Source organism: Centropristis striata, chromosome 22, assembly GCF_030273125.1.
Source record: "Centropristis striata isolate RG_2023a ecotype Rhode Island chromosome 22, C.striata_1.0, whole genome shotgun sequence".
In the NCBI taxonomy this organism is placed as follows: domain Eukaryota; kingdom Metazoa; phylum Chordata; class Actinopteri; order Perciformes; family Serranidae; genus Centropristis; species Centropristis striata.
In genome coordinates this window covers 25,185,447-25,201,876 of record NC_081538.1, presented here as the reverse complement: position 1 = coordinate 25,201,876, position 16,430 = coordinate 25,185,447, and the positions used below count along the sequence as shown (strand labels likewise).

Genomic DNA, 16,430 nt, shown 5'->3' with positions numbered 1-16,430 from the left:
ATACTGCGCAAAGACATTTGAGTTCTCCCTGCTTCTCGCCATGATTCTGCTGTTTCTATAGAGTTGCTGGACTTATATATTGCAGTGAAAAACCAGGCCAATGTGACAGGAGCAAAAAAACGCCCTCAAACTGCCCTCAGAGGGTTGAATAAAAATCAGAAAACATTAAAAAATGTCAATCACAAACTCCTGAAGCCCAGTACAGGAAATATTAGATTTACTAAAAACGTAAGACAAGAGAAAGCAACAAAAGCTCACAGTTGTGAGGCCGGGACCCTCAAACGCTTAAACTGTTACCTAAACAGTTGATTGTAAAAGTTGCTGATTAATTCTTCTATCAAGTAATAAACCAACCTAATTTCCTTTGTCGTCAAGACTGAGAGAGCCAGTTTAATGTAGGTCAGAGTTCTATCTTGGCCTAAATTGGAGCTAGTCATGTTGCTCTTAATGATTAACAGAGAAGGAGGGCTCAAGGTGTGGAGCTAACTTGTAAAAAAGGGGAAAAACAGAGTGTGTACTCACAGCGTAAGGCAGGCCAATGTAACTGTGGGAATGGTGAGAGCTGCTGCTGTAGATCTGGTGTGGGTAGCTGGACTTTTCCACCACCACAGGGCTGGCCTCCACCGATTCTGGTCTGCTGAGCAGCAACACAAACAAAAGGGCGAACATTACTGTACACTGAAAAACTCAGATAACAAGGTTACACAGAGTAATTGTTTCCCTCGAACAGTGTGAGGAAGTGTGTGTGTGCGTCAGTGAGCTGAGCAGGGAAGCAGGGCAGATACTGCTGGTGACACGGAGCTATAGTGGTCAGAATATGGATGCATGTTATCAGTAAGACTGTGAGAGGGCCCGGGGCAGGAGAAGGCCACTGCACACAGAGTGCAGGAAAGTAATGAAGTGATCCATTTTATGCTACTTTATACTTCTGTTGCACTCAATGTCAAGGGTAAATGTTAGGGTAAGTACTTTATTCTTATAAAACAGACAGAAAAGCAACATAAATGGCTTACAAAATGATATATTACTAGAGCCCAATTGAGAGATTTTTAAGACGGATGGCGATTTTAGAAAGGAAAAAATTCTGAATCTGAACATATTGGCCAATATAGTGAGTTTTTGAGCTGGAATAAAATGATTGTTTTTTTTCTTTGTCAATTGTGCCCTGATATGACGATACAGAGCTACCTTCCTAACCAAATAATAATTTTAAAAATACCATCAACTATCAACATATTCTAGGTATTAAAAGTAAGAAAATACAGAATAAAAAATAAAATAAAAAGTAAAATAAATATCTGCACTGTATGTTCAGTATCAACCATTTAAAAATAAATAAAAATAAAATGAATAGCTATACAATACCAATTATAAATCAAGTTCTCTGCAAATAGATCTTCAAATAGAATAGAATAAATTACGTGTATATAATTATAACTATATATCCATTACACGGTATATTTTACTGTACTTTTATTGTGATACTTAAAGTACATTTTAACTGACAGTACTACTTCAGTTAAGGCTCTGAATATTTCTTCCGCCACTGACTGTGCCTGCTGTCATGCCACCTTTCCTGGCAAACTCATGCCTGGGAGCCAGAAAAAAATAAATACAATAATAATAATAATATCTGTCAAAAATAATTGACGTTTGCACTCCCGTATCCACATCTACAAGGCGAACAATCCTTAACAAACGCGCCATCTCACTCTCACACTCATACACAAAACACCACCACGTATTCACACCAAACCAGTAGATCCACTTTCCACAGGATCACAATGCAGCGGAGGGGAGAGCCTGTTTGGCCGTTTGGGACAACCAACCCTTATTATGACATGAGTAATCTATTCTTCAGTTGCTGAGGGGGGGGGTGGCGGCTCTAGAGGAAGAGGGAAGTGGAACTGGCAAAAACGGATTGGCATGAGACTAGATAGCACAAGGAGAAAGGGAGGGAAACAGTGCAAAACAGGACGAGCATGGCGTATTTGCGTTACAAGGTGAGAGAGTTTAAGGTGGTAAGGTGCGGTGGCAGATATCCACACGCCTTAATGGTTCAATCATGCGATAACATTACTTGATTCTCCTCTTTAGTCCCGTCTAAGAAAAAAAATGTTCCAAGGTCGGAGACATACAGAAACCATAAAGGAGCACATGACAGCTGCTGAGCTTGTTTCTCTCTCTCTCAACACTAAAAGTTCACCAACTAACTCCATGTGGGCCAACAAGTTTCCGTGAACAAGGCAAATACAAAACATGGAGAACAGCTCACAAAGCAAACTAGACAGCCTCTCAGATATTCAGAGTAATACGGGTAGAAAACAGAAAAAGATTATAGAGACTCTGAAGAGGCCGTGCAGCATTTCAGCCTGTGTAAAACTCAGCTTTGCGTCCAATGAGTGACATATCTTTAAGCTCATATTCAGAAAACCAGCACAGTTAAAAGAACAGTTAAAGCCCCATATGGTGATATAGATAATTATCAAGTAGCTGGAACCCGACACACGTGAAATTTTAAATAAGCGTCCCGAGGTAAAGTGGTGATACGATACCTGTGTGAGCCCTTCTCAGCCCTATCGCTCTTGTTGCATGCCGTAAGAGCAATGTGCAACACTTCCTGTGTGCGTTGCCGCTCAAGTATTCACTGTCAAAGTGAAAACGTAAGTGCATTCATGAGGTCTGGAGGCGGACCCAGGGTAAGGTGTGTGTGTGTGTGTGTGTGTGTGTGTGTGTGTGCTTGTTTTTGAGCGTGTGTGCACAACAGATTAACTGCCACTCAGAAGAATCTAAACTGTATAAGTGTGTGGAAAGAGCCTGGCTACAGAGATAGAGGGGAGAATTTTTAAAAACATACTTCAGAAAAGAGCAGCAGGGCTCACCAACTTTCTCCCATTAATGATTAACCAGATCAAAGTCTAGATTTTATAACGCATGGATTTAAGATCTGGTCGAGGGCACGTTTCACGAAGTGGGTGAGAGAGGAAATTATTTATAAAAGGAACTGGGGCTTGTGCACTCTTTTTGAGTTTGACCTAGCAGTGGATCAGTGAGAGAAGCAGAGAAGGAGAGACAGAAAGACACACAGAAGGAGAACAAGTGAGCCAGCATGTTCAGTGGGAAGGAAGTAAAACGTGTTTAAATGTATGTGTGCATAGCTGGAGGGTGTGTATCATTCATGTCTCCACTCCTGGGTAGTGGAAAGGAGGGCCCAGAGAGTCAGAGTACACAGAAGGAGGCGTGTTGCAGACAGTCATGATCAGACTTGAACTGCAGCTTTTGCATCATGCACATGAAGACGATGATTATGACTGAGACGTTGTTTAGACTTGGTTTTAAACTGCGTCTTGGGCGATCGGATCACAGGTGGACAGACGGGACACATCGCCGTTTACGCCTATGTGTCTCATGCGTCTCCGAGGGTTCCCAGCTGACCACTTGTGTTCAGATTTTATTACTATCCACGTCACTTTGACTAGGTCAAATTGCCCCACGCACATTCGAGTTGGATGGCGACAACAACTAGAGACGCTCGATTTAAACCGTGTTTATCTCGGCTAGCTAAGATGTTGGCCAGACTTGTTTACATGTGTGGCTGATTGCCATTACAAAAATTACATTAGATGGACAGATTAATTCAAGTTGTTGTGTTTGACCTCACTGTTTATACTGTAAATTCTGTTTATACTGCCATATTTATACTGATTATTCTGTTAATACTGTGCCATATTGCCATACTGATACTATTTGCCATATTTATCCCATTAATCTGTTCATACCATCATATTTATACTATTTACATCTTTCAGATTTGCCACTGTCTTTTCGTTGATGTCTTCTTGCTTGTAAATATGTTTTTTACATTTAGATTTTATATCTTTTACTTATGTTTTATATTTCATGTTTATTGCGAGGAAAACTCTATTTCAATTCTCTGTATGTCCTCTACATATGGCAGCATTGATAAATAAAGTTGATTAGACCATTTGCACTCTATCATCAAAACGACCACACGGCCTGCAGTGATGACATATTTTACGGTTACGTTCTTGTTGGGGAAACATCAGGAAGCATCGACGTTTACACTACAAAATATATGTGGCCAAATGCATTCTAGGGCACCTCAGCAAGTGGTTTTGAGTGATCTGATCACAGATCTGGTTTACAATTGTACCTAACGCTGACCACTTCTGATCCAAGTGTAAACGGTGTGTTAGAGAAAGACAGGGGACTGAAAAGGGGAAATTTGGGGACTTAAAGTTCACATTAAGGTGTGTACTTAGGTATGCACTATTTATAGCGCCAACGTCGGGAGTGTTTAACAAGGAACAGATGCCTTTTAAAAATGCAAGCACCTGCAGAGAGAGGGCGAGGAGGCAGAGTGGACGAGCGTGGAGAATGGAGAGATCAACAGCAGGAGAGAAAAAGAGCAGCACTGAACAGCCAGAGGCAACGCCTTCACTCCTAAAGAGCTCCCACTTGCTGCCATGGCAACACTACGTATTCTGTCGTCGTGTGCGCGCACGCCGGGGCTCTGTGTGTCACTGTGGACACATACACACACACATACACACTGCATTAGCCAACAGCTGGTCACGCTGCTGCAGACTTCAGGGGGATGTGGAAGGGACGTGACGCTGTTGGTGAGTAACCAGCCCCGCTATTCCAGACTCGGCTGGCGCACCAAAAAGAGCCGTGTGTGTGCATGAGTGTCTGTGCGTGAGTGTGTGTGCGCGTGTCCGGCTACGCTCCGTCCCTCTGGTCTGGATGGGACCAGCAGGTGGAAGCCCCTTTCAAGCTTGTTATCTGCTCTTGAATAAAGCTGCAGCAGGCGATCGGACGCAGAGCCCGGACGGACAAAGAGCGAGTGAGAGAGTCGAGGCTTACAGGGGGTGGGGGGGCTGGGGGCGCGGTGGGACTGTTTAAGACGCCATGTCTATGTACGGGCCACCTGTCACTCAGGCCAGTGACCATGGCAACAGGCCCTGCGCAGTGCAGAGGGGAGGGAGGGGGGAGCGAGGGACAGATACCATGGCAACACAAGCTGTCACGGCTCTGATGAAGGCCGAGGGGGAGGGAGCTCGCTCTCTCTCTCTCTCTCTGCCTCTCTTTTAAAGAGACAGGAGCCCTGTTGATGACGTGTGTTATTCTTTAGTCATACGAGAACCTCTTGCTTCATTTATTTGACCAGAAAAAGCCACGGCAATGTCCTTGACAAGACTATAGGAAACAAGAGAGGAGGGGCTTTGCTGCCACGGCTCCATGCACCATTTCTTGTTTCATACCGACTCAATGCAGCGTGCACATGTGAAAACGTCAAGAAAAAAGGATCAAAGATATTTATGTTGTGCACGCTGCACACAATTAATGTTATGAACACAGATCAGGCGGCACTCATACATCTACATTTCAGGCTTGCTGCCAGTTTGACACGGGCAGATGTAGTTAATAGCTGTCTCTGTGATGAGAAAATGCAAGTATAATCAATGGCACAACTGAACTGTCCATTAGAGCAGAAACTAGAGGGGCCCTGCTTCCGTGAGCTGCAAATTCCTTCCCATTAACAGTAACTTTATGAACGTGGGAGAGGAGAATTGAATCAAGCCATCGAAAGTCAAGAAAGAGCTGCTTTAGTCACGAAAGAGGGCAATATACAGAGAGGAGAGGGAGACGGAGGAAATCGTATTACATCACCTACGAGTGTCAAATATAGGTGTTCAGCTGAACCAGAGGAGGGTGAGAGATGAGAGCGGTTGCAGTGAAACTGAGAATGAACGTTTGGCAAACAGGGTTTATAAGAATGAATGAGAAAATTTGAACACATGTGGGGGCATAAACGGTGTTACCAGTGAAAGCTTGATGTGTTCGCCAGTGTTACTCACTCTGAGCCCGCAGCCATGTCCAGGTATGAGGTGTCTGCTGTGTCCACCCCTACTGGGATGACTATGCTCATGACGTTCTCTGCTGATCAGTTCTTGTCCTACTGAGTCCAGAGAATGGGAGTCCAAAACACTGAGGCATGCCAGCCACAGCAGTCATTGCAGACATCTAAGTGCATCCACAAGGCCTGAACATGGAGTTAGAGAGGAGAGAAGAAAGACAGACAGACAAAAAGAGAACAAAAGAAAATCAGTTTGCATTGTGTAGAAGCATCATTACACTCGTGAACAGCTCAACAATGTGTAATTTCTTTCATACCAAGAACAAAAGCACCTACAAGACTGCAGCTTCAAGCAAACCCGAAAATTACAAATCATAGTGAAAATGGGGTATTTCCAGCATACGTTAATGTGTGATTCATACTTTCAGACCATGAACAGTGTTTAACAGGGAAGAGCATGACAGGAATTTCCCCTCTGACAAAGCTGAGGCATTGACTGATGAAAAGCGAGAGCATACGATATTGTAAGGTGAAGCCTGGGCTGCTGCCTGTGAGCTGCGCTAAGGCGACCTCTACACACCATCACCCAGGAATGCAGAGGGCTGCACTGTAAGAAAGCTCCCACAAAGGGGAGCAAGAGAACACAGAGCAGCCAGCCGCCATGAAAGGAGGGAGGAAAAACGCAACAACACACAGAGGCCATTTTTTCCCCCCTTCGACTGAGGAGAGCTGCTCTATTCCGAGCACTCGCACACACTCGATCCAATAAAACGCACACAAAAAAGTCTTTGAACATTACACATTTCATTGATGGGAAGGCTTGTGTTTTGATTACTGGTGCTGTAAGGATTGCTATCCATTCACACAGAGAAGGCTGCTGTAAGATGAAGTCATCAATAATTGACTGCGTTAGGTGTCAGGCAATGAATGGAGTGTCCCTTTGGTCCCCAAAGTAGGAGGCTGGTTACACTGATAAATTATACACTAGCAATAGTATTGATGGGAATATTAAGCCATGTATTTGAGTGTGATGTGAATCCAGACGGGAGCATATGTGTCAGTGCGGCTGCCCCTGATACAGAGAGCTCTGTTGATAAGCGGGATTAATGGGAGGGACAGATGCCGAGACAAAATAGGCTGGAGGTCACACCTCCGCCTGCTCCTGCACTCTGGGGCCAAACAAAGGCTCAGATCGTGGCTGGAGCTGGAGATGGGGAAGAAGGGGTCACAAAGCAGGGTTGGTCATGTATTGAGCAGGGACATGCTTCGCACACGTAGCAAGCAATAACACACAGTCACACCAAAAACCTGCCTCTGCATGCCTATGTGGTATCTGCCCATTCTGGCCCAACCATGTCCTCTGTTACACAAATGCTTGTCAACTCACACGTCTCTCTCCAGGCATTCACAGTCTCTGTCAAGGAAACGCATGGTTCACATGGGAGAATCTCGCAACGGAGGATTCTTTTAATAGGAAAAACAGCCCTGAGAGTTATTCCAGGTAATAATTCACCCAAGTGCTCTGTTTGAGCCAGCAGGACTGGTGAAAGGCTCACAGACATGACAGCTGCCTGCTCCAGACCTAATTAATAGCAGGAAGGAGACCCCGGTGTGTCTGTGTGTCAGCCAAGGCTACTGATGGGACCACCCTCCAAATTCTCCTCTGATTGTGTGTGCAGTGACTGGGTCAAACAGCAGGGCTTTATCACTGGCAGAGGACTTTCCTGGTGAAAGAAGGGCTGAACTATGTGTAAAAAATGTCTGATTGTAAAAAAATTTGACTATATTACAAGGACAACGATTCACAATACTGGAGGGAATAGCCGTTTTTGCACAACTATTCTCATTTTGTCTGAAGAAGTCTGAATAATACAATCTGTAGGCCATGACATCTCTGCAGCAACACAATACTTGTTCTGGGTGGTTTTTTGACACATTTTTTGCATTTAGAAATATTGTCCCTCCTGTATTTTGGATATTGCACCATCCCTATTGCTATTTCAATGAAACTACTATTAATTGTTCAGCCCTGGATGGAGGCTGATGTAACCAGAGCACTTTCTTTCAACAAGGACGGGCCAGTTTGCCAAAAACACTGAAATAACAGACTCCCCCTCCTTTGTATGATCTGAGAGGCCCAGTATGTTTTTGCACTGGTAAATAGCTTCCCTCCCAAGCAGCCTGTTTGTACCCTCGTCCACTTGGTTTGTCTCCACTTCATCCAGGGAATCCTGCTGTCACAACTAAGGAATGCACACACACACGCTCACGTTCACCCCCCTCCACACACACACACACACACAAACACAGATAACCCCCTTGCCCCGTCCTTTCAAACATTCCTCTCCATAAGGAAGAGCTTTGTGCAAACATACATGCACTGTGCTGCAGCCAGACACAGTCAAGACCGACAAAAGGCGGGTGGAAAAAAGAAAAACAAGTACAGTACAGCAGCATTCCTGACTAAATCTGAGCTGCGCTGTGACTGCCTCTGCCTGCTCCTCCTACTTCCTCTGGAAGAGCTGCCCGTCACCCTGGAGAAACGCAGCCAAAGAAAGGAAAAGAAAAAAAAAGAAAAAACACCACCCCCCCTTCCTGTGCCCAGTCACCCCGCCCAGCCGGATTTCTCTACCTCCTCTGTGCATTTCCTAAATAAACCTGAGACAGTAACGCAGAGCGAAGGGGAAGGGGAGTGTCGCAGACGCAGTTCCTAATTACAAGGAGCCCGGGAGAGACCATTTAAAGCCACCTTTGGCCAAATCCACTGCTGTTATGGAAACACATGAGGAGCGAGGGGTGGGGAAAATGGGGAACATGCACAGGGGAGGGTGAGCAGAAGAGGGACATACAGGGAAAGACATGCAGCGAAAGTGGACAATAGTAAAAAACAAGCCACAGGATGGAAGTGGTTTAGGGTTGTTTGGCTTAGTGCGCCTCCTTTCTCTGAAACCGATCACCTTTCACGAGCCCTCTGAACAGATTTCCTTGCGCCGTAGGGAGCTTTAGAAATCATCCACAGCCCCCTCCATTTCAGAGGGCAGCGGGGTGGGGGAGGTGTACATGGGGTCTGTCTGACAGTGACGCTACACAGCCGAGACCTGGGTGGACTCTGGGTGGCAGAGTGGAGCACATAGCGTAACCCAGTCTCTCCTTTTTCTGCTCCTCCCCTCCCTCAGCAAGGGGACACAGTCACGTCATTGTGTGGGGAATAACTATCCTTTTAAGACAGAACCGCACTGAAGTCAGTGAGGGAAAACCCACACCACCGCACTCAAAACCATGCCGCTACAGACAACAGCTTTCCTCTCTCCTCAGTTTATTACCACCGCTCCGTGTGTAAGTGTTTTCATTCTTGTTTTTCGCAGCCAAGTCTCGGCAGATTATGTTTTTTTCCCTCTATAAGTAGGAGGAGCAACAGAAAATGAGGGATTCCAACTGAATCCCACAGCCCCCCTGCCAAGCTGATGTGACTTCACACCATCCTCATAGCTGGTTGCAGTGACTCAGCTCATAAACAAACGGATAAAACAAACTCATACAAATACAGTCGTATACACAGGAAGCATGACCCAGATGGAATGTAGGCCTGGACCTCTTTTTTTTCTTCCAAAAGGTACCCACAGTGTACCACAGTGGGACACATTGCATCTGCCCTGTCCTTCATAAATCAGTGTGCCCATGGCTGCCAGCGCTCCCTCTGCACTCGAGCACTGAAGGTGAAGTCATACATCAATACAGCGGGGGATATGGATGTGAATGTCCACACAAGCAATTTTTGTGGCCACAATAGGAACTGTGCTGTTGTGAGAGCAAGCCAATAGCCTCAGCGGACTGTAAAGATCTGCCCACTTAGGAGTCAGATGATGAGACAGCGGTGTTGCAGTGTTCATGTCCCACAACGGGTAAACAGCAGGGCAGGCAGTGCAGCAGGCTAATAAAGAAACAAAGTAAGAAAATTAAGGTTTTCAGATTAAAGGAGCTGCAACTTTCAAGTGCATCACAACATGCAACATCTGTGATGTGATAAGATGTGAGACATAAAATCCTCATACAGCACCATGAGGACAAAAAGGAAAACAATATCCTCTGTGCTCAGTTCAAAGAGCCAGGGAGTGAGTGAGTTAAAGTCAGTAGGAACAGGATCTGGCAGCAAAGCTGGGGCAGCCCTCCTGTAGTCTGAGTAATGCCTGTTCAGGAGAACCCCCAGGGCACGATCTCTCCATCTCCCTCTCGCTCCTGCTAAAAGAGTATCACAGCCAGGCTCTGTGTGGTCAAGGATGAGTTCTTTTAAACAGTTGCAAATTAGACAGGTACACGTTACGTTACGCTGCATCTTTATCTGTGCGATTGAGCTTCTGAAGGCCGATTTGAAATGCCTCTTGGTCCTGGAGAGCCACACTGGTTGTCAGAGCAGGCACATATGCAGCCAGAAGCTAATTACAGCATTTGGAGAATGCAACATGCAGCTAACTAAAAATATGTGCTAGCATGTGTGTTCAAGAAAAAAAAATGGGGATAGGCAATTCAGCATCTACAGGGCAAAAGAACAGTAAAAGCCACTTGTCCCATTACAGCAGCGGTCGAGGATCAATTTCACGCCTGGACCGCAGTGCCGTTACATCACCAACATTGATGGCACATCCCCTCTTTATTCAGCCCATTCTGCCTTGTGCTGCTACCCATGAATGCTATTGCAACGCGGGCACAGTAACAGGAAGAATGTTGGGGAGGTGTAGTCGGGCTGCAGCCTCAGCAGCCCCAGCCCCAAAGCCACCTGTCGGGGAGGCAGCTTGCTAGTTTAAAGAGGGATCTGTTACGGCCCAGCTAGCAGCACAAAAACAGGTCACCTGAGCCCTGGCTTCTCCTCCCAGCTGGGATACCATGTGACTGCGTTGGGCCCCAGAGCCAGGCCGCTTTGTCTCCGGCTCTCTCCGGGTTTGGGTACCACACAAGCGAGATCACTGGAGACCGGGCCGCAGCCATACAGCTTAGCCCCACATGGTGAGGGGTGTATCTACAGAGACACACACACTTCACCTACACAGGCTTGCTACTGTTTCAGGGATGAGAGTTTATTGTCTGGAGACTGGGAAGAGCACAATAACAAAAAGGGAGCTCCTCCAAGTATAGGAAGAACCACAAAGAGAAAGCCGAAGAGTCTGTGGCCTTCAGCTGCCCTATCAATATGTCAATACACTAGTAGACATCCTGTGCACCTGCCTGACTTCTTTATTGTCTCTCTCACTTTCTCTGCAGCGCATGCAGAAACATGAAATGGTTCTGTGCAAGCTATTTGATCGTATGAGAGTGTGTCTAGGGGTTAGGGTGAGAGGAAAGATGTCATCGGAGACCGCTATGACTCCCTGCTGCCTGCCAGAGCGCCCTGTCCCTATGGCAGAGGGGGGAGTGGCAGCTCACCTCCCGTCACCATCTCTGTCAACAAAGCAAGCAAACACACACTTTGCTGCACAAGGCAACTAGGCACACATACAGCCAGTCAGGTATTTAACACTTTCAGCTCCAATATCTTGTAGACACAGGGAAAAAAACAGACGAGAGAGAGAGAGAAAGAGAGAGAGAGAGGGGGGCTCTGCTGTCTGCTCCTTTACAAGGAAGAACAAGATGGCTGGGGATTTTGTGCATTATGTAGCAGAGACTGATTAAGCACAGCAGGGCCCTCTCACTCATCTAGTTGTAATAAACCCTCCACAGAAGACAAGACCCTTTGCCACGTACTATAATGTGAACCAAATCCACTCGAACTTCATTACAGGGATACTGACCCTCAATGGACAGAAGCTATACAGACCATTCAAGCGCTTAGTGGTGTTTATGATACGAATAAAGATAAAGTGACTTGAAACTGACCCTCTTCCGTCTGCTCATTTCACAAAGTATGGTTTGAAGTGGTTTGGAGGCCCGTTTCATGATGCATTTCTCCTGCAAATGACAGGTGCTTTAGTCAGACAGACCAATATATGTTTCATACAATGATGCCTGTCCTCACTGAGGTTGACAACAACACAACATGCTCACCCTACAGTCGTTTAAGGTCTTGTAAATCAAATTTATGTTGTTGATTGTTTGAACTATGCAATCACATTGGACATTGTGTGTGCTACAGCAACTTTGATGTATTCCCTTTCTTCACTCAACTGATATTAAAATCATCAGGAGGGTCGGAAAGAGGAAAAAGACTTGGCATTAGTCAGGAACGGGCATTTCAGCTGAACAAAGTGCCAAAGTTAGTCCCACAGGGTGACGTAGAGGAGAGGACAGCTGTGCCACACCATCGCAGGGCATTGTGAGAGCCCACATGCTCACAAATACTATTCTGGAAACTGTCTTTGAATTTGTTTTCTCAATATTTTCATTTCAATACGTTTATTTTAGATGCTATTTTGGTTTAAATGCAATTTACGGGGGCACATCCATAGCATACAGCATTACTAAACATTCAGTTTTAAACAATACCTATTATATGGGATAGTGCTGAGGCATTATGCAATATTTGTATTCAATGTAACCAAGGAAACGCATGTTTTACTATTGTGTATATTCCATGCAACTGTAGGCTGTAATGAAGAAACATATTAGATGAAAACACTATTAAATTGGCTGTGTTTGTTTTGGTTGAGTCTTGAGCTAATTAAATATTCAACTGATTTTTGTCTTTGACCTTGTTCTTCAAACTCACTTAAAGCATGTGCTTCTTAACTAACACTTCACATTTTTCACAACTAATAAGCTCATATCCTAATTTGTTTCGATAAAATATTCAGTGAATTTCTTTCACAATAAAGGGGAATAAATGTCAAACAGTAAAGAGGAAATGCAAAGTAAAGGTGTTGGGAGACAGACTAAAATATGTTGCCTTAGAAAAGGTGATTTCAGGGAGGTTATATGTGGCAGAGCAGCAAGTCTGCAATGTGTTTATTTTTGACAAAACGATGGGTTTGAAGAAACTTAATGCTGACAAAAAAAAAGTATATCAACTTGCTTTTTTAAACGGTATTTTTCAGTTTTTGTGGCAAATATTCTCATGATTATAAACCTCATGTCCCAGCATCCAACATTACAACACGAAACACGAGCAATAGCATAAGCCGTGACGCATGTTACAGCAATACTATGTTATTCGTTTTGGGAATAGGCACAACAACGTCAGTGGTTGTAACTAAGACCGGCCAAAAAAGGGCAGTTTTACCGACGCATGATCTAGATTATTTGACGTTATTGTTAAACTCTATCCACATACACACAAAAAAAAATCATGTGTTGTGTAGTTGCTTCCCAGTGAGTGTGTCGGCGCTGCAGTCAGTCCTGCCGATAGGGGTGTGGAGGGTACAACGTTGCTATTATGTTACCACAACACCCTGGTGCTGTCGCCATTTTCATAGCGCTTTTCTCAGGACGGCGAGACAATCGTGTGGCCAGGGGAGCCTCGCCACGGGAAGAAAAATCCCCAAGAATGCATTCAATCGCCTCTTTCATACACTCTACCTTAAGTATCACTCTGTCGGTACAGTGTCTGTGTTGTTACCAGTAGGATTTTTTGGTGAATTCGTCGACAGCAAAGCCAGTAAGCTAATCGGATAGCAATTATGGCCAGCAATGGCCTGTGGAAATGTAGCAGCCTGAATGTAAATGGCACTCGGAGTAGCGAAAATAATCGAAGCACGACTTAAATGTGACTTGTTTTTGACAGGAGTGCAGAAAGCGAGAGAAGCACCGTTTAAACACAATAATACCTGCTCATTTCGGGGCCGTAAATAAAGGCCAGAAATTGCAGTGTGCGTAATGCGTAAAGGGTTAAAGTTAGCAAAGTGAGCTAGCTCCGACACGAAAGAAGTGGATTAATACTTGGCAGGAAACAGCGACAACAGCAGCGCTGAGAGAGCTACTCGGGGGCAGACCAGAGCACATTAAATTGGGTAAAGCAACCATTTGCGACAGTGTGCTTCAGCATGGCAAAAGGGTTGCCAATCGAGATGGAGTTACAAATTGTATGAGTGGGGCGAGATGCCCAAATGGATCACCCCCTCCCCCACGCTTGCAGCATTTGAACCCAATACACCCTGAATCTAAATTAAGTGATCGCGAAATGTTACTTTTATGTGTGATTATAAGAAAACAGTTCCTCGTTTGACATTGGGTCTATTCTCGATAACATCTTGTCATAACTACGTTTCCATAAAAGCTCAGTCGCCTATGAGATTACTGCGCAATGTAGCTGGGCATTTAAGCTATTTTAACAGCTGCTCTTGCTTTTGACTCGATGGGGCATAAGAGACTAAACATTCTCATATATCTGTTTACATGCATGTAAAAGCTCATTGTTCTCTGGCTTTTGAACAGTGGCATTGTATGAAATTTTCGCTGAACGGAAATAATGTCCCGTGCTCTGGTAAGCAAGAGGGTGGGAGCCACCACGGCAAATTGAAGTTAGTAACTAACAGCTAAAATGTACTGTTTTCATGCTGGATGACAGTGTTGCGAACACTGTAATCGAGTAACACAGGATGTCAAAATGTGAACTGGAACGTTTGCTGACAGCTGCAAGGACCTTCGTTCATGTAAAGTAAAATTAAGTGGTTGGAAATAAAGCGGGGAGCGTTATATATACATTATGAGGTCACATTATTTACAGTAAAAAAGGGATGAAACCGTGCGCAGTATGGCCCGCAGTATCTGTGTCAAACTAAACATCAAGTGAGCCCCCCCTCTGGGTCTAGTTATTTTAATTTAAAGCGCGAATATGTCGTTATTTATAAGGACAAGTTCACTGCTGCCACTGTTGTTGACCGAGTCTGTATGCTGTAGTGAAGACGTGAAGCTAAAGGACCATATAGGACAGCCATTAATCTAATTTTCCTCTTACGTTACCATAACGTTGATGTGTATTTAGTGTGGAGGGGTTGCTTCAACGATGTGGCAAACATTTAAAGTTCATCCCTATGTATATGTCCTTATTTTCCATGTTGTCTAAATTCTGGGGTATGAATACAGTTATCTATACATCCATCCTTACTTCACTGATATTTTGTAGGTTAAAAACATTTGATTTGACAGAAAAACTGGGATTAATAACAACATCTCTCCATCTATCTACCTATCCTTACTTCACAGATATTTTGTAGGTTAAAAAAGTTGATCCCTACTATCTGTAGATAATATTTACCTGATAACTTCAGTATGACGTCTCGTGTATCGTCCTGCTCGCTCTGTGTGAAGCTAATCTGAGCTAGTAGCATAGTAGCATGCGCTAGTTAGCAAGAGGTCTCCTGGCAACTTGACACTTAACATTTGAAACTTGCGTCATCTTATTAGCGGTTTTTAAATTTCTAACAACGTAAATATGAAGAAAAGAGGGCATTAAAGCCACATACAGTGAAATAACGGTGTTGGTGAGCTAGCCAGCAAGCTAAACTCAGCTGATACAACTAGGTTAGCCAGCATCAGCATGATGAGCCTAGCCAGCTAACTAAAGCCAACAATAGCCTTCCAGCTCGGATTTGAGCTCACCCTACAACTACCCACTTAATGCACTTTACTTACCGTTTTATGTCCACTCTGGAGGATCTGAATAGTGAATAAGGGGACCTGGGTAAGACCCCCGTCGCTTTCCACACAGCTTCCACAACCAAAACAATACTTGTGTCCACACACTGCGGATCCCTAGCAAAGCTTTAAAATGTTTCTATTTAAACGTGTCCTCTAAAGAGTCCTTTCCTCTTCAAAAATTCCTTGCTTCTTGTTCTACGAGGTGACACCAAATTCAGGCTAGATATGAATTGGAAACCGTTAAAACTGTGCCCTAGTCATCGGCGACTTTTAGAAATTAGATCCCCTCAAACCCAGTCTCTTTTCCCTGTGTAAAAATGGCGGCCCTGCCAGGACTGCCGAGACTCCGCCTCCCCCACCAGCCCCCCCCCTCCCATCACTAAACCCGGGCTCCGCCCCCACACACTGCGGGGCTACACTCCCGCTTTCGCAGGGGCATCGTGACCGTGCTCCGTGCGCGTTCACGACTGTGATTCCTCAAGACTGCTATTTCTGTCGGAAACGCTCCGGATCTACTTTTAGTGGGGCAGATAACCAGAAGGATTGTGCATTTTATGATACATTTGGTGTCAAATTTGGTATGCTTGTAGCCGAAGGCATATCGAGAAAAATTAGAAGTGGAGGCACGACATATTTTCAATATCGTCATACTGTTAAAATAATCGCCTCAGTAATTTTTTGTCAAAATTGTTTTGTTTTGCCTATATCATCTCCTCATGACGCCGGCCACCTATGGTAAAATCACCTACATCCTCAATTGATCAGATAATGTGATTTTACCCCTTTAAGATAATGGCCTATGTCAAGTGTGTGACTTATGCAGATTTATTTTGCCTAAGTCAAAATAAAATGTGACTTAGGCAATTTTTTGAACATGCCTTTGTGACCTAAGCAAGATATGGTAACACTTTATTTTGAAGGTGTCTACATAAGAGTGACATGAGTGTGTCATAAACATGACATGGGATGTGTCATGAACATTAAT

At 44.6% G+C, this 16,430-nt stretch overlaps 1 protein-coding gene across 1 annotated transcript in view; it reads right to left on the bottom strand.

Moving 5' to 3' along the window:
* kmt2e (lysine (K)-specific methyltransferase 2E) overlaps positions 1–16,042 on the bottom strand; it is a 37,885-nt gene extending 21,843 nt beyond the window's left edge. Inside the window, 3 exon segments of the mRNA XM_059325721.1 lie at positions 523–637; positions 5,883–6,067; positions 15,440–16,042. Of these exon segments, the coding sequence (XP_059181704.1) occupies positions 523–637; positions 5,883–5,953 (186 nt within the window). The 5' untranslated portion in view covers positions 5,954–6,067; positions 15,440–16,042.
* Positions 16,043–16,430: the final 388 nt, after the last annotated feature.